At 44.9% G+C, this 24911-nt stretch overlaps 1 protein-coding gene across 2 annotated transcripts in view; it reads left to right on the forward strand.

Moving 5' to 3' along the window:
- SPON1 (spondin 1) overlaps nt 1–24911 on the forward strand; it is a 420788-nt gene that overhangs the window by 85120 nt on the left and 310757 nt on the right. For both annotated transcript variants that reach the window (XM_088470447.1, XM_088470448.1), the window contains exon 3: nt 16286–16419. In XM_088470447.1, coding sequence (XP_088326573.1) covers nt 16286–16419 — 134 coding nt within the window. The remainder of the gene's footprint in view (nt 1–16285; nt 16420–24911) is intronic.

The following is a 24911-nucleotide window of genomic DNA, read 5'->3' on the forward strand; positions in this document are numbered from 1 at the left end:
AATTTAAAAAAAATGAGGTGGGGTCCCCCCCAAAACATAACCAGCCCTGGGCTCCTGAGCCAGTCCTGGTTCTAAAAAAATGGGGGACAAAACATGTAGGGGTCCCCTGTATTTTATGAACCAGCACTGGGATCTGTGAGCCAGTCCTGGTTTTAAAAATATGGGGAAAAAATGGTGTGGGGGTCCCCGTATTTTTAAAAAAAGCACTGGACTCAATCTAGCTGGGGTGTAATGCCACAGTCAGGGGACCCTTTCACTGGGTCACCCTGACCAAACACCCCAAACTAGTCAGGGCAGGTCGGGGATCTCAGGGGAGATGGGGGCCCCCCCAATAAAGGGATCCCTCCTCTCCTAATCACCCCATGCCTAGGCTGAAATTGTTCCCTGCACCCCTGGCCAGTGGGTGCAGGGGTAATAGTGTGAATAATAGATGGCTACTACTGTTTTTTTGCAGCAGGACAACAGGTGCCATGTGTGCCTGCCCAGCAGGAGGCTCGCACCCATGTCCCCACTGTAAGAAAAAAATAGTAAAAAACCACAGTACACACATACCGTAGATAGTAAAATTTTATTACACACTAAATACACTCACACATACTCACCTTCTCCCCAGTGATCGGTCCCCTTCTCCAGTAGTGATCCAAGGGTTTTCCCTAAAAAAAAATGTATATACTAAACTGCCCCCTAGCCCAGGTCAGTCCTTTTCTCCAGTAGAGTAGCGACCATGGCAAAAAAAAAAAAAAAGAATTAACCAGCCACGGACACTAAAGAGATTTATGTGTTTCCATAAATGCTCTAGAGTAAGTGGCTGCTGATTGGCTGTGAGCCACGTGGCTGTCAGTCAACAGCCATGCAGGTAACAGCCAATCAGCAGCTGCTCCAGAGTAAGAAGCCGCAGATTGGCTGTGACACGTGGGGCTACTACCATGCCAGAAGGGGAATGCTCGATTTAAGGTACATGGCGGCTCTTCCTAACCCTCCCTCTCTGGTGCCTAAACCTCATCTCCCCCCTAGTGCCTAAACCTAACCCTCCGTCCTTAGTGCCTAAGCCTAACCCTCCCACTAGTGCCTAACTCTAACCCTAAAACTCCCCCTAACCTTATCCCCTTTATACTGTACAACAAAGACATACTCACCTCATATTTCTGATGTAGTTATAATCCCAGTGTGCGGGATGCCGGCACTTAGAATGCAATGTGCCGGAATCCCAACACCCATCAGAATCCTGGTGCTGGTTACATATTCTGAATCCTGCTGGTTACTAGAATGAAAATGTCATGTAACTATTTTTTCTGTTACAAAGATGCTGATCTTTGTGCAACTGGGATCAATTTCCCCTGCCATTCATTCTGCTGTTCTCAGCAGTGAATCATTTGTTATCCACAAAAGATCAAATCAATTGACTTAGGTACAAATAGTGTATATCTGCCTGCTGTATTCTACAATAACCAGTAAACCCTGTGTAAGTCACTCATACTTTTCAGCAATCTGTGTTATAGAAACCAGCTAAACATCTGGTACACAATTGTGTGTGATCCAGTAGGTTATCACACTGCAGCTGTAGACTGCTAAGGCAGTCTAATTTCATGTGTATAATATTCCCATGGGGTGTTTAGATACCATTACTATATTAAAGCAAATAATGTTTAGAGCACTTGATAGGTTTTTCACTTTTCACACTGATAGTCGCTCTCAGGGAGATTCTTTGGTACGTCCTCATCTTTGTGGCCCCCTGCTGGAGGCGTTGGTTACGCTACTTACGTATCTTCACTAGTCAGTGAAGATACAGTACGTAAGTAACGTAAACATGAGGAAATACCATTCGGCCCCTTGCAGGCTCGCTTCACTCGCCACAAGGATATATTCCCCCTCCATGCCCACTTGGATGGTAGGGAATGACATTGGACACTGGCTGATCTTTACGATACTTACGTATCTTCACTGACTAGTGAAGATACGTAAGTAGCGTAACCAGCGCCTCCAGCAGGGGGCCACAAAGATGAGGACATACCGTTTCTTTTTTATACTTATTTATAACCACAGGTAGATGTCAGACACAGTAAATCATTTATGTGCACAGGTTAAATGTCTGCTAGTAACATACATACAGTTCTATTGAAAACACTTTGATCCTAGCTATATGGCAGGAATGTGTCTGGTGTCACTCTGGCCAAAATATAATTACAGAAATTAAATATAAACAATATATATTTACTAGATCACAGGTTCTCAAACTCAGGGCCTGATTCAGAGCCGGACGCTCTGACCAGAGCGCTCGCTCTGAATCAGGGCCCTCCTACCTAAAATTGGAGCGGCCTCCTGGCCGCTCGCATAGCTGTGTGGTGACCACCCACAGCTTATGCGAGCGGCCAAAAAGATGGTCGCGATGGTCAAGACCATCGTGACCATCGTGCTTGCGACGAGACCCTGCGGTAGGGTCTCGCTGCCGCAAGCCCAGGAGTGCTTTTGGCTCTATCATAGCCAAAAGCACTCCCACTGACATCACTAGTGATGTCAGTGGGGCCGGCCCCAGATGGTAGGCGTTCCCATGGGGACGCCTCCCTCTGGGCAGCAACGCCCCCGGCACGCCCACCAGAGGGGGCGTGCTGTCCTCACCATCGACAGCACGCCCCCTTTGGTGCGAGACACATAGTGACAGCTTGGCTGTCGTTATGCGGGTCTCGCGCATGCGCACGACGGAGCTCCCTCCGTCGTGCGCATGCGCACTAGGGCACCATCGACCCGAGCGCGGGTCTGAATTAGGCCCTCAGTCCTCAGGATCTCAAACAGTGCATGTTTTCCAGGTCTCCTCACAGAATCGCAAGTGAAATAATTAGCTCCACCTGTGGGTCTTTTAAAATGTGTCAGTGAGTAATGAATTCACCTGTGCACCTGCTGGGTGACCTGGAAAATGTGAACTGTTTGGAGTCCTGAGGACCAGGTTTGAGATCCACTGTACTAGATCATATGTATATAATATGTAAAGAATTGAACGGCTCTTGTGCTGGTACTAAATCCCCTTCTTCATAACACAACATATTTCTCAGTTAGTATGAGGGTTAGGCACTAAGGGGGGAAGCTTAGGTTTAGACTGTGGGGGGGTGGTCATGTTTAGGCACTGGGGGGAGGGTTAGGTTTAGGGTGCATGGAGGGTAGAGTTAGGATACCTACCGGCGGGTGTCAGTATCCTAACCCTGTCGGGACGCCAAGCATCGGCATCCCGTGCACAACCCACATATTTACCACCCTTTTATATGGCCCCCAGGAGATGCTGAAGAGGAGGGGTGGCCCAGCTGAGAGGTGTGGGAGAGGGTGGTGTTGTGAGTTACTTCATCATAGCCCCTCCCCTGCTGCACAGTGCTATAAATCGTGACTTTGTGGAGCAGTGAGGTGGGTTACGATGATATGATTCACATCATCGATACTCTGGATACATAGCAAGTCTGCAAAACCATCGGTAACACTGAGTACCATCGCAGCCTCACGCACACTTGCACAAGGTCTGACCTTACTCAGGAATTGCTAACCTCAGCACATGCAGTGAAAGCCCAAACTGCGTATGGCATCGCAGTGGCTAATTTATGCACGTCCCTGTAACGGCGTTCGTACGCACTGGCACCCCTGCGTTTCACCGACCACCCCCCATTACCACCCCCAAATGGTCACTTCCTGTCATTCACTCTGCGATGGTTCTGCATAGTCACTGCAATCACAGTCCGATTGCAGTGAGACCTTCGTGCACGCGCATGGCGATGCATACGTATGCGCAGAAAGCAACAATAAGCCGTCTGTGTGCGTAATCGAAATAGCGATCCTTGCTGAATCAGGCCCATAGTCTGTAAACTAGTGTATGGGAGGGTTGGAGGCAAAGGACCTGGGAGTTGGTGGTGTTGCCTTGTCTAACTTACATACAAGCAGCATTTAGGTGCAAGGAAAGCCTCCAATGAAGGCTGGATTGCCAGATTACTAACAACCTTTTGCTAGGCTCTAGAGTTAATATTTCCTTTTGATGCTTTCCCGTGGACCAAACCTTCAGATTGCCACAAGCCCCAATTTTCCAGTGTCTATCATTTCTGCCCATACTGAACGCAAATAAAACTGTGTGTACTGAATAGAGAGATTTTATTTAAATTAATCACAAAGGCCGGAATGCACTAAAGGAAAAATGTGGTAAAAACCCAGTTTTCGGGGTTTTTACCGCATTTCCATATGTACTAAGCCCAGGCCGCCCTTTTATCGGTGCAGAGGGTAATGCCAGAGAAACCTGGCGTTACCCTATAGAACCCTATGGGCTTTGCCACCTCGCAGTCATCCCCACTCACCTGAGTGTCCTGCGTGCCGGCCCATGCTCCTCCTGGGTCCTCTGCCTCCTCCTCCTCCTAATCTTCCGAGGAGGAGCCCGGGACTTCCTGCACAAGTCACCAGCAGGAAGTTCCTGGGGCTCAGAGGGAGCGCGGTCCCACAGAGACCCCGTCACTCGGCATCAGCTGCTTCGGAAAAGTCAGCTCTTTTCGCAAGACCTGTCCTTTGTGATATTAAACGCATATGTTAATACTAGGGGTGTGCACCGGCCACTTTTCGTGTTTTGTGTTTTGGTTTTGGATCTGGATCTTTCTTCGTGTTTTGGATCTGGATTGGTTTTGCCAAAACCACCCTTCCGTGTTTTGGGTTCTGGGTTTTGTGTTTTGGATCTGTATTTTTTTTTTAAAAAGCATAAAAACAGCTAAAATCACAGAATTTGTTGGTTTCTCTGCTCCTATGCTATTATTAACCTCAATAACCTTAATTTCCACTCATTTCCAGTCTATTCTGAACACCTCACACCTCACAATAGTGTTTTCATGTCCAAAAGGTTGCACCGAGGTAGCTGGATGACTATGCTAAGCGACACGAGTGGGCGGCACAAACACGTGACCCATCTAGGAGTGACACTGCAGTGGCAGACAGGATGGCAGTTAGAAAAACTAGGCCCCAAACTGTACATAATGCAAAGAAAAAAAAGAAGTGCAAGATGGAATTGTCCTTGGGCCCTCCCACCCACCCTTATGTTGTATAAACAGGACATGCACACTTTAACAAATCAATCATTTCAGCGCCAGGGTCTGCCACACAACTGTGGCTGAAATGATTGGTTCGTTTGGGCCCCCACAAAACAAGCTGGCAATTAATGTGTCCCTGCACAAACTGGCTCTACGGAGGCAAGATGTCATCCTCATCCTCCTCATCCACCGATTCCTCACCCTCTTCAGTGTGTACATCCTCATCCTCACAAAGTATTAACTCGTCCCCACTTGAATCCACCACCACAGGTCCCTCTGTACCTTCTGGAGGCTGGTCTCCCTGGAAGAGCTGCTAATTCATTTTGATGAACATCATCTTCTCCACATTCTGTGGAAGCAACCTCCTACGCCTTTCGCTGACAAGGTTCCCGGCTGCACTAAACACTCTTTCGGAGTACACACTGGAGGGGGGGCAACTCAGGTAAAATAGAGCCAGCTTGTACAGGGGCCTCCAAATTGCCTCTTTTTCCTGCCAGTACAGGTATGGACTGTCTGACATGCCTACTTGGATGCTGTCACCGATGTAATCCTCCACCATTCTGTCAATGGTGACAGTATCATATGCAGTGACAGTAGACATGTCAGAAATTGTTGCCAGGTCCTTCAGTCCGGACCAGATGTCCAAACTTGGTCCTGCCTGCCCTGCATCACCGCCAGCGGGTTGCTTAGGATACCTAAGTTTTTTCCTGGCAGCCCCAGTTGCGGGAGAAAATGAAGAAGGAGCCGTTGACGTGTCACGTTCCGCTTCAGCTGACAGTGTGTTCACCAGCAGGTCTTTGCACCTCTGCAGGCTTGTGTCGGCCGGAAAGAGAGACACCACATAGGCTTTAAACCTAGGATCAAGCACGGTGGCCAAAATGTAGTGGTCTGATTTCAACAGATTGACCACCCTGGAATCCTGGCAAAGCGAATGAAGGGCTTCATCCACAAGTCCCACATGCCGAGCGGAATCGCTCCGTCTTAGCTCCTCCTTCACTTTCTCCAGCTGCTTCTGCAAAAGCCTGATGAGGGGAATGACCTGACTCAAGCTGGCTGTGTCTGAACTGACTTCACGTGTGGCAAGTTCGAAGGGCTGGAGAACCTTGCACAACACGGAAATCATTCTCCACTGCGCTTGAGTCAGGTGCATACCCCCTCCTTTGCCTATGTCATAGGTGGATGTATAGGCTTGTATGGCCTTTTGCTGCTCCTCCATCCTCTGAAGCATATAGAGGGTTGAGTTCCACCGCGTCACAACCTCTTGCTTCAGGTGATGGCGGGGCAGGTTCAAGAGTGTTTGCTGGCGCTCCAGTCTTCGGCACGCAGTCGCTGAATGGCGAAAGTGGCCAGAAATTTTTCGGGCCACCCAAAGCGTCTCCTGCACGCCCCTGTCGCTTTTCAGAAAATTCTGCACCACCAAGTTTATTGTGTGAGCAAAACATGGGACGTGCTGGAATTTGCCCAGATGTAATGCCCGCACAATATTGGTGGCGTTGTCAGATATCACAAATCCCCAGGAGAGTCTAAGTGGGGTAAGCCACTGGGCGATGATTTCCCTCAGTTTCTCTAAGAGGTTGTCGGCGGTGTGCCTCTTACTGAAACCGGTGATACACAGCGTAGCCTGCCTTGTAACGAGCTGGCGTTTCTGAGATGCTGCTACTGGTGACGCTGCTGCTGTTGCTGCGTAAGGTGATACATCTACCCAGTGGGCTGTCACAGTCATATAGTCCTTAGTCTGCCCTGTTCCACTTGTCCACATGTCCGTGGTTAAGTGGACATTGTGTACAACGGCATTTTTCAGGACACTGAGGACACTTTTTCTGACGTTTCTGTACAGTCTCGGTATCGCCTGCCTAGTGAAGTGGAATCTAGACGGGATTTGGAACCGGGGACACACTACCTCCATCAATTGTCTAAATCCCACTGCACTAATGGCGGATACCGGACGCACGTCTAACACCAACATAGCAGTCAAGGCCTCAGTTATACGTTTTGCTTCAGGATGACTGCTGTCGTACTTCATCCTCCTTGCTAAGGACTGTTGGAGGGTCAATTGTTTAGTAAAAGTAGTGGTGTTCCTACTTCCTCTCTGGGATGATGAACGACTCCCAGCAGCAGCAACAGCAGCAGCGGCAGCAGTAGGCGTAGCAATGCAGGATCCTCCAGAGGAATCCCGGATAGGAGAGTCAGTCATGCCAGTGACATGGCCTGCAGGACTACTTCCGATCCTGACTAAGGAGGAAATTGACGAGGAGGGAGTTGACGGTGTGGTTTGCAGGCGCTTGGATACAACAGGACAATGGGATTTAGGTGTCCCTGGACTGCTTACGGTCTTAGCCAAAGTTTCTGAACTTGACAGTAACTTTTTATGAACGCGCTGCAGGTGCCGTATAAGGGAGGATGTTCCTAGGTGGTTGACGTCCCTACCCCTACTTATTTCACCTTTACATATGGTACATATGGCAAGACAGTTGTTGTCCGGATTTGGATAGAAATATTGCCAGACCAAAGAGGTGGAATGTTTGGTCTTCTGCCCAGGCATGACCGTGATGGGCTTTTTCATCCCACGGACAACAACTGTCTCCCCCGGAGCCTGATTTAAACAAACCACATCACCATCAGAATCCTCCTCGCCAACTTCCTCCTCAGCGCCAGCTACACCAGTATCCTCATCCTGTTGTACTTCAACAGTGACATCTTCAATTTGCATATCAGCAAGTGGACTGTGGGTGCTCCTTTCAGCACTTGCAGGGGGCGTGCAAATGGTGGAAAGAGCCACCTCTTCCCGTCCAGTGCTGGGAAGGTCAGGCATCGCAACCACCACCACACTTGGACTCTCCTTGGGGATTTGTGATATCTTCTTAGAAAGCACAGTTCTTCGCTGTGCTTTTGCCAGCTTAACTCTTTTGATTTTTTTAGTGGGAGGAGGGCTTCCATCGTCATGTGAAGCTGAACCACTAGTCATGAACATACTAGGGATCGACCTTAGCCGTTCCTTGCCACTCCGTGTCGTAAATGGCATATTGGCAAGTTTACGTTTCTCTTCAGCTGATTTAAATGTCTTTTTCAAGGTCATTTTCCTGAACTTTGCCATTTGGGATTGTATGTGCCCTCTACTATGACATTGGGCATCGGCCTTGGCAGACGACGTTGATGGCATGTTATCGTCTATGTCATGACTAGTGGCAGCAGCTTCAGCACTAGGAGGAAATGGTTCTTGATCTTTCTCTATTTTATTTTTATCGGAGAAAGTTTGGTCCTCCATTTATGTTATATCGATTTGATATATACGTGCGGCTAAACACAGAAAATAATTTTTTTTTTGGTTTGGACTGGAGTGTACTTTGGGGGTTACAGCACCCTTTAACGGTCAAGCCAGCCGGCCCTTATGACACAGGCGCACTCTTGGCACTACTTTGTTGATGCACGTGCGGCTACTGCGCACACAATTCACAAACACAGAAAATAATTTTTTTTTTGGTTTGGACTGGAGTGTACTCTCGGGGGTTACAGCACCCTTAACGGTCAAGCCAGCCGGCCCTTTACTTATGACACAGGCGCACGCTTTGCACTACTTTGTTGATGCACGTGCGGCTACTGCGCACACAATTCACAAACACAGAAAATAATTTTTTTTTGGTTTGGACTGGAGTGTACTTTGGGGGTTACAGCACCCTTTAACGGTCAAGCCAGCCGGCCCTTTACTTATGACACAGGCGCACGCTTGGCACTACTTTGTTGATGCACGTGCGGCTACTGCGCACACAATTCACAAACACAGAAAATAATTTTTTTTTTGGTTTGGACTGGAGTGTACTTTCGGGGGTTACAGCACCCTTAACGGTCAAGCCAGCCGGCCCTTTACTTATGACACAGGCGCACGCTTGGCACTACTTTGTTGATGCACGTGCGGCTACTGCGCACACAATTCACAAACACAGAAAATAATTTTTTTTTTGGTTTGGACTGGAGTGTACTTTCGGGGGTTACAGCACCCTTAACGGTCAAGCCAGCCGGCCCTTTACTTATGACACAGGCGCACGCTTGGCACTACTTTGTTGATGCACGTGCGGCTACTGCGCACACAATTCACAAACACAGAAAATATATTATTTTTTTAGCACTTGGGGGGAGCACCCCTGGTGGACAGAGCACCCCCTGGACAACACTGCAGCACTCCTTTAGGACTGGGACACTGCACAGGACTTTGGAGTGGACACAGCCCCTATGGAGAACTGACTGCACAACACAGTCCAGCCAGCCCCTATGGACTTTGAAGTAGTGGACACAGCCCCTATTAACAACAGCAGCACAGCACAACACAGCCAGCCCCTATGGACTTTGAAGTAGTGGACAACAGCAGCACTACACTACACTACACTACACAGCCCTAACTCCCACCCTCCCTCTTCACTGTCCACAGCCGAGTGAGAAAATGGCGCCGACGTGGGTACCTTATATAGGATCCAAAACCCGCGAGACTCGGAAGGCGGGATGATGACGTTTTGCCTCGATTTCAAATCCGAGTCAGGCGGGAAAAGTCGAGCCTGATTCGGATCGGACTCAGATCGGGGGGGCTCGGGGGGATTCGGATTTCAGAAATCCGAACCCGCTCACCCCTAGTTAATACATATGCGATTAGTAAGGTTGTGGTGACTGGCGGTATGTACACCGCAACCTTAGTACATCCTGCCCTAATACTGGTATTTGTAAGGGTTCCTGCCTCTGCCCTGACTACCTGCTTACCAGACCCTTTTCTCCCCAGCAGTGGCTACTGCTATCTTGCATGAGGGGGACTGCTGCTGCTGCTGGTCTGTCCCCAGGTCTGCGTCCAGGTTCCAGCTCCTGCACAATGGATCTGGCAAGCACCAGGATCGGTGCATGCACACTAGCGGTGGTAGTGCCACACATGCGCATAACACCAGCTTCTAGGATCTGCATCGGCTGCAGCCCCTATAGGTCGTGTAGGGCTGTCCGAAAAGCAAAGCAGTGGCTTCCATTAGCTAATCGCAGCCCAGACTGGCAGTTCCCGGGGGAAGAAGACCCCTCCCCCTGGGGCTGCCTGTTCTGTGCGTGACTGGCAGGAAGTGCTTCCAAAGAGAAGCCCCTGCCAGTCACAGTGTAGCCAGTGCAGTCACCGACTGCTACTGGCTCAATGAGGTGGCGGATTTACTGGGGGTAAAATCCGCCACTGCTTTTACCAGACCATAATTCTTTGTACTACTTTGCGCACCATACCCTTCATTTCATGGAGAAACATTGTGATGATTTCCTAACACATACTTCATAGTGGAAAATTACATTTTGCATCTACCTAAACCTAAGTACCCCGGGTTGGTGCCTAACCCTAACCCCCCCTTCCCCTAGCCTAAATCTAACCTTCCCAGGGGGGTGCCTAACCCTAAGCCACTCAGGATCCCTAAACCTAAACCTCCCCCCCGCGGCTGTCCGTGCCCAGCGCCCGGCTTACCTTCGTTCGGCATGCCGGGCGTCGGTCTTCCGGCATATGGTTAATGACCGGCATTGAGTTTTCTACGCCTGTCATTAGTACCACGCCGGGATTAGAGACTCTGGAAGCCGGCGGTCGGCATTTAGACCGTCGGCTTCCAGACTACATCCCTTGGTACACTACCACAGTCCCTACTTTTGACTTATGCATCGCCACCAGCCACTTGGGTCCACACTACATGGACATTCACACCAATTATTTGAGCATAGATCCTACACCGTCTGTGAAAATTGGAGCCGTATACTTTCCTGACTGTCAGCCATTTACCATTCTGAAAAATAAAGACCGCGTTAATGAAAAAGCCAAACGAACAGATTTACAATGAGCAAAGTCCGCAATGTGCAGAGTATAGGATAGAGCAGTCCCAAAGTATATGATTGATATTCTCAACTATGGTAACTTAATAAAATGTTAGTAGGTCCATAAATCACAAAGGGACGTAGATTGTCACATTTTGGAAGAGATGCTGAGAGCTACGCAGCGTTCTATAGTTTAACTTCTCAGAGCCATAACTAAAGATTTATAAAGCCCCGAGGCAATCTAATCCTTCTCCTTGCTGCCCTCCCTCCGCTCACTGTGGTTTTAATGTTCGCCATAATGACTCCTCCTTGGGATATGAACACAAGCCAGAAAGCAATGCATACTATAATGAACAATTTAAAAAAAGAAAGAAAAAAAATGATTCTGTTAAAAAGACAGTTCCTCGCATGCTCGGATAGCGCCAGGAAGCGGCTGCCTGTAATAGCTTATTTGATTCTAATGCCGTTGTACATATTTATGAGAAGCTCATCTGCGATGTCAGAAGATATATTTCATACAATCAGTATACAAAACATCATGATAGAGAAGCCGCAACACAGCGCCCATTCCAGCTCTCGTACATTACCATATGATTTGGAGAAAAATGCTCAGCTCTACACAGCGTAATTCCACCTTCTGTGGATGTAATGGAGCGGCAAATGAGACAAAGAATTGGGTAGGATTACTAGTCGTCGGCATCTATAACACTTGCTCTGTCCCTTTATCATGATATCACCAAACAATTGAGATGAGCGCACGGAATTGACTTCAACAAAATGATTTAAAAAAAAAAAATCGGTAGACGCAGAAGCGTTTTTTGTGCATGATTAGCTGTGTGAGTTACTATGATAGTGTCCAACCTCTACAGCGCAGAACTTCATATTGTCAGAATCCACTCATTGCACCACAAAGTTGGTGATTTATGGAGGGATGTATCAAGCCTACTAGAGAGATGAAGTACTAGCCAATCAGCTCCTGTCATTATGCAAACACAGCCTGTAAAGTGATATCTGTGACTGTATACCAATTCCATTGCAATAGAAGGACCAATCTAATGTGCCTAGTATGCTTTTAGCATAAAGCATGCATGTTGCGGTGCATCTAAGTCACACCAAGGCCGGTATTCAATTGGCGGCGAAAAGTCCGGGACTTTTTGCCGTCATCGCCAGTTTTGCCTCCGGAAAAGTATTGCGCTCGTCACCGCGATTCACCCTATTCATTTGCAAGGGACGCAAGAATGCGCCCCGGCGAAACTGAGATCGGTGAAAAGTGCTGGCAGATTTGGGGAAATCAGCCTGACAGCCCCCAAAGATGCACTGACATGGGGGATCACTATGGATACCCCCGAATAGCCCTGCTGAAGGTATTTCGGGTGCTTTAATGCTCTCAGTTGGTGCTCTCAGTGTTTTTTTGGGGGGAAATAAGTAATTCCAGCAAATTTGGGGTACATGAAAATGGGTGTATGCATGGTTAAAAATTGCTAAAGTGCATTTTTAAAATACGTTAAAAACGCACCTTCAGCAAACACCTGCAATCAAAAAAACAGCTTGGGCATACTTGGACCCCTGGAGTCTATTTCGCTAGTTTTTAAGTTCGTCCCCCAACTTTGTTTTTTTTGCCTCCAAAATGAAAGTACTTTTTTGGGGTGATCTGAAGCATTTTTTTAAACTTTTTTGGACGCAGTTTACCTTTGGGGGACTATGCCAAGGCTGCAGGGGTGTTCCCACAACTTTGCACTCAAAACCCCCAATTCTGCACTTTTTCTCGCCTACTTCAGAGGAGAATCTTTTACGCTGATTACAAGGCGTAGACTTTTCACACCGGTGGAAAGTCTTTGCAATTGAATACGGGGAAAAGTTCTCGCCTGGCGAAATTACGTCACCAGAGAGAACTTTTCGCCGATCTCGGCTTTTCGCCGGCAATTGAATATGGCCCCAAGTGTCTTGTGCCATATGACTCAAAAATGCTAGTTGAGTGAGGACACATCTGCACTGGTAGATTAATTGACTGCTGGGAAAAGAAAAATAACACTGGTGTGTGTACAGTATGTGTCTATGTGACAGGGAAAATAGATCGTAAGCTCCACTGGGGCAGGGACTAATGTGATTGAATGAAATACTCTGTGAAGTGCTGCGTAATGGGGGCCTGATTCAGATGTACGTTTATGATGAACGCACATCTCCAATGTTGAGGGGTCTGCACCTGCATATGCAGAACGGGTCCTGCAATCTCGCTCACAGACCCCCCCCCAATGATTGACATGCTGCGGCAATTAGGGGGCGGAGCGGGGGCTACCACATACAGGTTACTCTGTGTACACATTAAAAACTTTATGCCAAGATATTTCAAGTAAGATTTTATAGGTTTATAAACGTTAACGGTAAACATATACGATAGAACCATACAAATATGCAGAACATCAAAGGGCGCAATCATTTCTGTACAAAAACATTAACAACAGTTAATACAAGATTACATTTACTTTCATAATATTGTTATTATCTGCAGTAAGTAATCATGCTTTAATAGACTCTTTGGAGCAATTTCATATAGTATCTTTTGGTCAGCGACATGAAAGTATAGAAAGTAATTAATAGATTCAATTAAACTTGTTCCATAAGGCAGAATTGGTAGATAATAAGTTCGGCAAATGATTGCATAACTGAATATTGCAGCTTTTGATTGCATTGCAGAAAGCAGATGTAATATAGCTCTTATAGAAGACATCTGCCGCATACCAGTAAATATCTAATTATAGAGTAATTGTTTTCAATGTACATAAATTATTGTCTGGGAATGAGAAGAAAACAGCTATGTTCCCTGCACTGGTGTGATCCATATGTTCAAGGATTGAGACACATTTTCAAAATGGTAATTCTAGAGATAAATTCACAGAATTGGTCCATCAAGATGACATCCTGTAAACTGACACACTGACAGCGTTCTTTCACATACAGATCTCATGTGGTATAAATATGTTTCTTTTTAAAAGGATTAAGGCACAGTTAGGTGACTGGTGTCTGGCATTAATATTATCTGTTTTATTTATATGGCACATAATATTCTCCGCAGTGCTGTGCAATCGGGATGTAGTCAGCATCACCACAGTCAGAATGCCGACGGTCACAATACTGACTGAGGTATCCCAACTGTCAAAATACCGACAGATTGCGGAGGTAAGTATTAGGGTCAGGGCAGAGGCTTAGGGTTAGGCACTAGGGGGAGGATTAAGGGTCAAGGGTTATGGTTAGGCACTAGGGGGAGGGTTAGGGTTAGGCACTAGGGGAGGGTTAGGGTTAGGCACTAAGGGGAGGGTTAGGGTTAGGCACTAAGGGGAGGGTTAGCGGTTAGGGTTAGGCACTAGGGGGAGGGTTAGGGTTAGGCACTAAGGGGAGGGTTAGGAGTTAGTGTTAGGCACTAGGGGGAGGGTTAGGTTTAGGCACTAGGGCTAGGGTTTGGGGTAGGCACTAGGGGGAGGGTTAGGGTTAGGCACTAGGGGGAGGGTTAGGATTAGGCACTAGGGGGAGGGTTAGGGTTAGGCACTAGGGGAAGGGTTAGTGTTAGGCACTAGGGGGAGGGTTAGGTTTAGGCACTAGGGTGAGGGTTAGTGTTAGGGGTAGGCACTAGGAAGAGGTTAGGGGTTAGGGTATGGCACTAGGGTGAGGGTTAGGCTGCGGGAGAGGAGGGTTAGTGTTAGGTTGCAAGATGGGAGGGTTAGGGTTAGGCTGCGGGATGGGAGGGTTGGGGTTAGACTGCGGCAGAGGTGGGTTAGGGTTAGGGAGAGAGTTAAGGTGAGGGTTATAATACTTATAGAAAACTATCGGGATTCTGACTGATAGCATCCTGACCATTGGAATCCTGCACCCAACCCCTCCAAGACAGCAGTCCGTGCTGGGCTCCTGCACCTTGCAATACGCACACTTTAGAAAACAGAAGCAATCCGCAAACCATGAGATAAAACGTAGAAAAGAAAGTGTCCTAAATTTTGGACATCTCAGACTTCAGAAAGGAGCACCGAGATACATTCACATTTCATCCCTTTCATTATATTTCTTGGCGCTAGATTTTCTTCTACTTTCCAAATGGCATACAGTAGAAACGCAAGACTGACTTTTGTGAAGCACAACCCTTGTGACCCCTATTATGCGTCTTTATTTTTGTGGGAGTTCTGATGCCGCACTTACATGTACACACCTGCACAACGCTGCACCACACCCAAGTAAACACACCATTGAATTTTAGCCGTCTCATGCAGTATTTTAATGGCAGTATTTTAATGGCAATACATCAGTCCTTACAGTGTTGTCCCTGTAATATAACCAGCAAGTGGTGGGTGTCCCGTGGGGATTAGCTGCCATTTGTGAATCTGGGAGGTGATTTTGTGATTAGTTTATTTTATAATGAACACCTTGCATTATTGCAGTTCATCCATTAGAACTTTATGGAGCTATATTGAAGAGGACTAGACTGGACTGGATGCTTCAGCAGGTTTGAGTATGACTATGATACGTCGACATTCATCAAGTAGACAGTGGTGAAATGTCGACAATTTCCCCCCTCCTGCTCGCAGCCTAGCCCTAATGTCAAGATTTTGCTAATATCGACATTTCACGTGACAACTTTTGCGAGCATGTCTTCACCTTGTCTGTTGACATTTTGACAGTCGACATAATAACTATCGCCATTGCAGTGTCAAAATGGTCATTGTCAACCTTTTGATTACATCCCCTTCAGCAGGTGGGACCTAGAAAATACTCATACTTACTGTACCTGCTGTTTGCTGTTCCCCACTAGAAGATCTCAGAGGGGGAGGTCCAATGTGTTGGTGTTTAAGGCGGAGCCTAATGATGTAATTCGCTGGTAATCACGTCATGACAACCCATCCTGCCCACTTCACTGTGGAAATCCACAAGGATGGGCTATTATATTGTGAGTACAGTGGAACTCATTAAAATTCATGTGTGTCTCCCAGATATTCTGGGACATGGGTTGTTCTGAGGTTGGACGTTCCATCGGAAGGCACAGTGCAGGCCTGGCCAACCTGTGGCTGTCCAGCTGTTGTGAAACTACAATTCCCAGCATACCCTGCCACTGATCAACTGGTAAAGCATGCTGGGACTTGTAGTTTTAGAACAGCTGGAGAGCCACAGGTTGGCCAGGCCTGGCATAGTGCATTCAGCACTGATAGTAATTTTTGGTTGGCTGTCACTACTAAATGTAGTCACTCAGTGAAGCCATTTTGATGCCCCTTATCAAAAACAGGTCTAACAAATATTTGCAACACTATACAAATATCAGTGTGCATCAATAATGTGTACTTAGCTTTCCAATGCTATGGTTATAGTTTTACTTGTGCTCAACAGTTCATTATTCACTAGCAATCACTGCTAACAAGTTCAGTGTCAGTATGTAATTAACCATGAATTTTAATTTGCAGATAATAGATGATGAAGACACCCAGTTTATGAGCAACTGCCCAGTAGCTGTCACAGAAAGCACCCCGAGACGGAGGACGCGGATACAAGTTTTCTGGACAGCGCCTTCCATAGGGACAGGCTGTGTAATACTCAAGTAAGTGTGGAAATAATACCCTGTATATGAATGATACATGGTAAAATGCAGGGGCATAGCCAGAACTTTGGGGGCCCCATAGCAACATCTAGAGAGACCTCTTTCCAGAGTGATATAAAAAAAAGGTTTTTTTTGAACTGAGACACTCAGGACAAGGAGCTTATGTGTTTAACATATGAGTGATTCAACAGTGACTACATCCAAGCTCATGAAAATGAAAACATAAAAGATGCAATGGGAGGTATGGTGTGATTACACACACAGCATACAGTCTATAGGTACATCAGTTTTTCAGTTTTGGTCTACAATCGTTCCCACTTAATAGGAGTAGTGTATCGAACTCACACTTAAGATATAAGATAATACTTTTTAGAAGAGAGTTTTAAAAGTGATGTTGCCCATAGCAACCAATCAGATTCTACTTAACATTTAACTAGCACCTTCTAGTAAATAATAGCTAGAATCTGATTGGTTGCTATGGGCAACATCACTTTTAAAACTCTCTTCTAAAAACTCTCACTTTAGTAAATTTACCCCCTGGTGTTGAATATAGTCAGGTGCATAAATATTGGGACATTGACAGAATTTTCATATTTTGGCCTCTATTCACCACCACAATGGCTTTGAAATGAAACAAACAAGATGTGCTTTAACTGCAGACTTTCAGATTTAATTTGAGGGTAATTACATCCAAATCAGATGAACGGTGTAGGAATTACAACGGTTTCTATATGTGCCTCCCACTTTTTAAGGGGCCAAAAATAATGGGACAAACTAAACAATCCTAAATCTAACTTTCACTTTTTAATACTTTGTTGCAAATCCTTTCCAGGCAATTACAGCCTGAAGTCTGGAATGCATAGACATCACCAGACACTGGGTTTCATCCCTGGTGATGCTCTGCCAGGCCTCTACTGCAAATGTCTTCAGTTCCTGTTTGTTCTTGGGGCATTTTCCCTTCAGTTTTGTCTTCATCAAGTGAAATGCATGCTCAATCGGATTCAGGTCAGGGGATTGACTTGGTCATTGCATAACATTCCACTTTTTAGCTTTAAAAAGCTCTTTGGTTGCTTTTGCAGTATGCTTCGGGTCATTGTCCATCTGCACTGTGAAGCGCCGTCCAATGAGTTCTGAAGCATTTGAGTGAATATGAGCATGTGATATTGCCCGAAATACTTCAGAATTCATTCTGCTGCTTTTGTCAGCAGTCACATCATCAATAAATACAAGGGAACCAGTTCCATTGGCAGTGATACATGCCCACGCCATGACACTACCACCACCATGCTTCACTGATGAGGTGTTATGTTTTGGATCATGAGCAGTTCCTTTCCTTCCCCATACTCTTCTCTTCCCATCACTCTGGTACAAGTTGAACTTTGTCTCATCTGGATGCTGTTCCAGAACTGTAATTGCTTTTTTAGATGTTGTTTGGCAAACTCTAATCTAGTCTTCCTGCTTTTGTGGCTCACCAATGGTTTACATCTTGTGGTGAACCCTCTATATTCACTCTTGTGAAGTCTTCTCTTAATTGCTGACTTTGACACATATACACCTACCTCCTGGAGAGTGTTCTTGATTTGGCCAACTGTTGTGAAGGGGTTTTTCTTGACCAGGGAAATTATTCTTCTATCATCCACCACAGTTGTTTTCCGTGGTCTTCCGGGTCTTTTGGTGTTGCTGAGCTCTTCGGTGCGTTCTTTCTTTTTAAGAATGTTCCAAACAGTTGATTTGGCCACACCTAATGTTTTTGCTATCTCTCTGATGGGGTTGTTTTGATCTTTCAGCCTAATGATTGCTTGCTTCACTGATAGTGACAGCTCTTTGGATCTCATATTGAGAGTCAACAGCAACTGATTCCAAATGTAAATGTCACACCAAGAATCAACTCCAGACCTTTTACCTGCTTAATTGATAATGAAATAGCTTTTGAGTTGATAGTCCCATTACTTTTGGCCCCTTTAAAAAGTGGGAGGCACATATAGAAAGCGCTGTAATTCCTACACCGTTCACCTGATTTGGATGTAATTACCCTCAAATTAAATCTGAAAGTCTGCAGTTAAAGCACATCTTGTTTGTTTCATATCAAAGCCATTGTGGTGGTGAATAGAGGCCAAAATATGAAAATTCTGTCAATGTCCCAATATTTATGCACCTGACTGTATAAAAGGTATCTTTTTATTTTTCCCAGTGATGTATAGTATCCACCAAAGAATATGCAAGGAGAAAAGCGTACCCAAACTCATTTAAAAGATAGTAGATATAGGTATATAAAGGTTTCTTTACAAGCAGGAAGATCTATAGTATCAATGTAGTCATATCACACTCACAGAAAAGGATGCAGGTTTGCTCTTATCTGGGTTTCTTTATATCCGATATCAATATATATTTTTCTCTCAGTAGATGAAAAAAATAGTATATACGAATCAAACCAAAAGAAAAGCAAGGTGTAATCCGGGATGTATAAAAAGAGTGTTTATTTCACATACACAGTCCCAAAATAGAATAAAATTTGGATACAGAACATTGAAAATTATTGCATAACAAATGCCATGCAACCAGAGGCAAAAAAAACCACCCACTCTAAAGCCGCGTATCCACATAGCGATATATGCAAGCGATTGCACGATAACGACGAGAAAAATATGAACTTGGCGGGATAATTCGAACCTATCTGAGCCTGCACATCCCTAGTTTACACCATCTAGTTTGGCCCCATTAGTATACACTATCCAGTTTGGCCTCATTAGGTTACACTATCTAGTTTTGCCTCGTTTGGTTATACTATCTATTTTGGCCTCATGTGGTTACACTATCTAGTTTGGTCCTGTTAGTTTACACTATCTAGTTTTGCCTCGTTTGGTTACACTATCTAGTTTGGCCCCATTAGTATACACTATCCAGTTTGGCCTCATTAGGTTACACTATCTAGTTTCGCCTCGTTTGGTTATACTATCTATTTTGGCCTCATGTGGTTACACTATCTAGTTTGGTCCTGTTAGTTTACACTATCTAGTTTGGCCCTGTTAGTTTACACTATCTAGTTTCGCCTCGTTTGGTTACACCATCTAGTTTGGCCCCATTAGTATTCACTATCCAGTTTGGCCTCATTAGTTTACACTATCTAGTTTCGCCTCGTTTGGTTATACTATCTAGTTTGGCCTCATGTGGTTACACTACCTAGTTTGGTCCTGTTAGTTTACACTATCTAGTTTCGCCTCGTTTGGTTACAATATCTAGTTTGGTCTCATGTGGTTACACTATCTAGTTTGGCCCTGTTAGTTTACACTATTTAGTTTGGCCTCATTTGGTTACACTATCTAGTTTGGCCCTGTTAGTTTACACTATTTAGTTTGGCCTCATTTGGTTACACTATCTAGTTTGGCCCTGTTAATTTACACTATTTAGTTTGGCCTCATTTGGTTACACTATCTAGTTTGGCCCTGTTAATTTACAAAATCTAGTTTGGCCCCATTAGTTTACACTATTTTATTTGGCCACATTAGGTTACACCATCTAGTTTGGCACTGTTAGTTTATACCATCTAATTTGGCCCTGTTAGTTTACAGCAGGGGTTCCCAACCATGGTCCTCAAAGCACACTAACAATCCAGGTTTTAATGATAGCCATATTTGAGCATACAGTAGGTGACTTAATTAGTACCTCAGTTATATTGATTAACCATCGGTGCTCAAGCATGGATATCACTAAAACCAGGACTGTTAGTATGCATTGAGGGCTGAGGTTGGAAATCACTGGTTTACACTATCTAGTTTGGCCCTGTTAGTTTACACCATCTAGTTTGACCCTTTTAGTTTACACTATCTAGTTTGGCCCTGTTAGATTACACCATCTAGTTTGGCCCTTTTAGTTTACACTATCTAGTTTGGCCCTGTTAGATTACACCATCTAGTTTGACCCTTTTAGTTTACACTATCTAGTTTGGCACCGTTAGTTTACTCTATCTAGTTTGGCCCTTTTAGTTTACACTATCTAGTTTGGCCCTATTAGTTTACACCATCTAGTTTGGCCCCGTTAGTTTACACCATCTTCAGTAAAGCCTATGGAGTCTTTACTTTCGATACCTCTCCTGCAGCCTACAGTCGGCTCTGACACTGTGCGCACGTGCAGCGTCTGATTCCTCCAGAAGAGTCTTTCACAAATTTGAAAGACTACTCCAATATGTAACTTGCAGGGACAGCAGTTATCTCTAGTGCTGTCCCTGCAGGTTGAGTTTAGTACATAGTGGGGATATTTTAGTTCAAATTGAAAATATCCTTGCAATACAGATTATTAATAATCACTAGGGATGTGTGCCTACCCCCGAACTTTGGTTCTAATTCATCATCGTGCTTTGGTTTTGGCAAAACCACCCTTATTGATAAATAAATAGTTAAAAACAGCTAAAATTAGGTCATTTGGACCTGTTTACATGCACTACAATACAGTTTGGTTTTTAAATCTTCGTTCCAAACTGACTACAGAACCAACTAGGGCTCGGTTCGACTCGGAACCCCTATAGTCCAGGTGTGTTTCTATATCAGGAAAACTGAACTGCACATCTCTAATAATCACGGCAGCGGCGCGATTTTATTAGTACATAGGCCCCCTTAGTTTCAGATAAATTATACAATAGACTTTCTAATACGTTTATATGTTTTATTAAAATAATAATGAACATATAGACATAAAAGTGTCCATAGACCCACAGTCTGTTCTCCAGATACACAGGCACATGACTTGTTCATAAACTTTGTACGCACCCGTTAGAGCTGGCCATTTCCTTTCTATTGGTACCTAGAAATAATAGTATGTGTGTCTACATGCAGACAATAAAATGTAGAAAAGACAATGTTCTCTCTTTGCTGCCTTCAGCAAATGAAGCCACTGCGAACGTACACGCCTGACAGCTGTGCGCCATTTCCTACCCTAGAACAGCTGTCGCCACTAGCCTGGTTTATTTCACAAACAGATGTTAAATGCGACTTCACTGATATTGTCAGATATTCAGAGAACTGAAAGAAGGAAGAGAAATAATCAGAATATTCATGATTACTCTTCTTTTAACATCATAAATCAAAGTGACAAATGACAACATCAAATGTCCTTTGTTGTTTCTGTCTGCCTCAGCAAGCGGGATCATTGCTTCCACGTGACTGACAATTTCCATCTCTGCTGATGACCAGTAATAAAGTTGTGAAATATAAGGAGAGATATTATGTGTGGCTCTACTTTTTTGGCTATAATATTTGGCTTTTTTTTTGTCGTTTTAGCTATTTTTCTATAATACTAGCAACAGCAAGCCGAGCTTATGTAGCACCAATATGTAGCTAAAGTCTCTTCTTCCTGCTTATGCTCTTCCAGGGACTCTTTGCGGTGGGGGGTACAAATTACCCAGATCTGGGCCTCTGCAATGGCGCCGGAGAGCAGGGGGGTCATAACCATCCCTCCTTGCAATGCGGTGATCAAGGCCACCAATGTGCACCATAATAATGTATATGTATACAATGAGGGAGCATATCCGCTCCTCTACCAGAGGCCAAGGCCCCCCAAGTCCTGGGCTAACACAAAGTTTCAGCGGCCCGGTACTCCATCATGTTCTCAATGTACAGGCACACACACAGACACACACATACTGAAGGCTTCAGACTGAAGCGGAACACTCCTTTGTTGTATATTACATAAGAGAGCAGGAGATGGGGTGGCACACCTGACTCCTTAGAATGGGAGTGTGTTGGATGGCTACGCTTTCTACCGCTCGCTAAATTGACTAGGGCCTGGATGCTCATAGAGGTCTACTGGGAGGTCAGTAAGAGGGGCAAAATAGTTTACCAGCAGAGATATTTGGGATTTCTCTGAGGTCAACCTCTTGTTAAGTTTGGAGCCTTGGCTTATTTCCACATCATAATTAGATCCCAATGCCGCCATGATCTGTAACAAGCTCTTAGTAGTGGAAGTAAGGGACCGCAAATGTAACACATATGACTGGGTGGGCCATCATGCAAGGTGAGCAACAGGTCTAACGGCCTGATTTATCATGGATCGCAACTGCACCAGCTTACGCAGATCGGCTGATGGTGCGTACTGCGCATACACTGCAGGACGCGTGCGTGAGTAAGCATTGCGATGGCACTGCGATCACCTACGCAGATACAAAGTCAGCGCAGACCAAGGGATGGGACGTCAGTGTTTCCAGGTGGTGATGGTGGAGCGGTTGGGGAAACGCAGACATGCCTGTCAGTTTGAACGCTGTTGCTTGGGCGTGCATAAATTAGCCACATCAACAACATATGCGACGGCATACGCAGCTTGTGTACTCACTGCGTATGACGAGGTTATCAATTTCTGAGTAAGGTCAGACCTGTTGTAATTGTGCATGACGGGCCGATGTTACTCGATGTATATGCAGGACTGCAAGGTATTACGGATGTGAGATAGCGGTGGTGGGCATCTCTATGCTAGATGTGCGATGACTATGCGATTGCATTCATTAGCATATTTTCGCAACAACCGTGATGAGTCAGGTCCTAAGACCGCAAGTGATAGAGTATGTCCCATATCGCTGCCTTCCATCTTGCTCCATGTAAAGTATATCTCAAGACTCTTGCTCTGCTTTTAGTGGGCATTTTTATCTATGAGTGGCACAGTGCCTGCTTGTACTAGTCAATGCCCAGATGCTGACAAGAAGTGAAACTAAGCATCTGGGGAGAGCGTATGGGTTTGCCGTTGGAGTTTGAATGGAATGTGATTAGGAGGAGTTTTGGTCAGCAGAATGCGATCTGTAGCAGCATTATATCTGTATTGTGGTGCAGCCAGCTACTGCATACTGAGAAGTTCGGGGAAATTGGGCATCATAGCATTTACACGTGTTGGGCAGACTTCATGGGCTAATTGGATACCGCCCAAAGGATGCAAATGACACCTGGACAAACCATAGTTTGCAATTTTCTGTATTCAGTAAAAATGTTGTCTACGTGTGCATATGAAAGTCAAATACTGAGCAGTTATATTTGTACATCACTATATAGAGTTGAGTTAGGACGTGTCTACTTTCTAACTCTAAATCAGTGTGCCCCCCCTACTGTGCAACCTTGTTTTGCCAAGGTAACAAATTGTACCTTCTAGCTGATTTTACTCCTAAAGCTACACGAGGCACACCACAGGTAGAAAAGTCACAGATAAAACAAATCCCCAAAAACAAGTATGCAGGTTTTGCTTGCAATTTATTTTTACAGTAGTATAGCATACAAATTATACAAGTAGCTTAGTGAAATGACCAACATTAAAGGACCAAGATTGAGGGCATACAGTCATTTGCTACATTTGCAATATTCAGGCTGCAGTATATGCAACAATTTTATATTACGTTCCTTGTACTTTGTAAAATATTAGTTTCTTATTTTTTTTACAACGTAGCAATATTTAATTCCGGAGGATTTTTAAATATCTTTTAACTGACAAACTCCTGTGTTAGTCAGAAAGAAAATATGGACAATTTTTAACATAATGATGTCTTGATTAAATCTTTATATTACATTATTGTTAAATAGATGTTTCAATTGGTGTTTGCAGTTTAATGTCCTACAACGAATATAGAAACATGATTCTGATTAATTGTAGATAGAATTAATATATTATGTTCCTGAACTATACCGTGTGCTCACTGAAACAATTTAATGAATAAGATTAGTAATATAGATGCAATAGACGATTATCCCCCTTTTATTATCATTATTATTATCGTTTATTTATATGGCGCCACAAGTGTTCCGCAGCGCCTTTCAAGATCATCCGAAGAAAATAAAACTATCATCAAATTACTTTTTAATATGAGGTGGCAAATACATTTGAAACCATTGGAGTTTCATATGTTCATTGTGTCGGACAGTCAATGTGTGGTACTCCAACAGTTAGCTGGGATGCGTAGTTCCACAGCAGCTGGAGTATCACACATTGCCTACCCCGTCCCCTGGTCTATGATAACAATCCTCAAGCTGTTGTACATATTAAACAGGTGCAGTATTGCATAATAATGTGGGATACACTTAAAGGTGCTATTCATCTCTAGACTAACGCAAAATGTCAGGGTCACTTGTGTTCACTTCCATTGAAGTCAATGGGGAAGCACTGATTGGCTGAAAGTGGACGTTGCCATAGAAACCGTCTGTCTCTCAGCCAATCATCGCTTGGATTCCAGCCTTGGGCTGACCATTATGAGCTGGTTTTACAGTATGGCCGGGGGACCCCACATTGTCTGACTCCCACCTGGTGCTGGATATTGGAAAATAGAGGGGAAGCCTTTTTTTTCTCCCGATTTTCCAGTAAAAGACCATTTATCGATTTCTACACTTTTACATATAATGAAGCCTGCACAGATCATAGTGATTTGTGTATTGCTTCATTCAAACTCGCCAGCCACAGGCAGGTCTATTGTTCAGGAGGGTCTGGCTGCAGTTTTAGAATGGTTTCAATACCCCTGCTTGATAAATCCG

The sequence above is a fragment of the Taudactylus pleione genome, unplaced genomic scaffold, assembly GCF_031769625.1.
Source record: "Taudactylus pleione unplaced genomic scaffold, aTauple2 ptg000100l, whole genome shotgun sequence".
Taxonomy (NCBI): domain Eukaryota; kingdom Metazoa; phylum Chordata; class Amphibia; order Anura; family Myobatrachidae; genus Taudactylus; species Taudactylus pleione.